General features: G+C 52.8%; 1 protein-coding gene across 1 annotated transcript in view; it reads right to left on the bottom strand.

Moving 5' to 3' along the window:
• The window catches only part of GLRA3 (glycine receptor alpha 3), a 77,665-nt gene extending 77,219 nt beyond the window's left edge, over positions 1 to 446 (bottom strand). The window contains exon 1 of the mRNA XM_012806962.2: positions 293 to 446. Coding sequence (XP_012662416.1) covers positions 293 to 395 — 103 coding nt within the window. The 5' untranslated portion in view covers positions 396 to 446. The remainder of the gene's footprint in view (positions 1 to 292) is intronic.
• Between the last annotated feature and the right edge of the window lie 449 nt (positions 447 to 895).

Raw genomic sequence — 895 nt, 5'->3', positions numbered from 1 at the left:
GGGAAACACCCAGAAAATACTATAATTCACTTAGAAAAGGGAAACTTTAAAAGCAATTGGAGAGAGAAAACGCAGTCTTTTGAAAGTTTTCTTCCAGAGCAATCTCAGCTGCAAATAAGGTGCCAGTTACTGAGATACACTCACTAATCCATGAAGATGGAGCCAATTACCTCTTTCGCAGAGATCTAAATAGATAGGCTGCTAGATAGTTTCAGATAGAAAACAAAACGATTTAAGGGATGCTTTCAACAAGTCGATATAGAATTGCAAATTTCTCAGTGGGAGTGATAACAAGTGGTTGCCATTAAATACAAATGGACCCACCTGAGTAACACTGCTGCCTCCCAGAAGTAAAATCCGGAAAGTAACGCCCGAAAGTGTCTCACGTGGGCCATGATACCGAGAGAGATTCACGATCCTGAAAATAGTCCACTTCTCCAAGGCATGGGGAACCAGACAGCGACGAAGCCCTGCGGTCCAACGCCGCGTGGCGCTGGTGAAGAGAACCCTTAGGGAGGCTTCAGCACCTCGGACAGCTCCCGCGGTCGGCGGACCCGGACTCGCCCAAACGCTGGAAAGTCTGTCCTGGCCCCGAGCCTTGAGCCGGAAGAGACACGGGTTTCAAAACGTGCAGGTGCTTTGTACCGTGAAAGCAGACGAGGGGGTGAGTGAAGCACCTGAAATGCCTCGGTACTGAAGAACGGTTCGCTAAAGCTCACGGATGGAGAAGCAGCCAACAGCAGGGCGAGGACGCTCCTCCACCTGCTCCCCGCGCCCGCCGGAGTCCCGCTCTCCGCCTTTAGGGAAAACCTGAGACCCAGAGCGCTGCAACGGGCGCGGGGGCGGGGCCCGGCGACCCTGTCTTCCAGCCAATCCCGACCTCACGGTAGGACAG

This window comes from Otolemur garnettii, unplaced genomic scaffold, assembly GCF_000181295.1.
Source record: "Otolemur garnettii isolate 467f Iridium unplaced genomic scaffold, OtoGar3 scaffold00061, whole genome shotgun sequence".
Lineage (NCBI taxonomy): Eukaryota > Metazoa > Chordata > Mammalia > Primates > Galagidae > Otolemur > Otolemur garnettii.
Note: the sequence above shows the minus strand (reverse complement) of the source record. Positions and strands in the feature narration are given on the sequence as shown.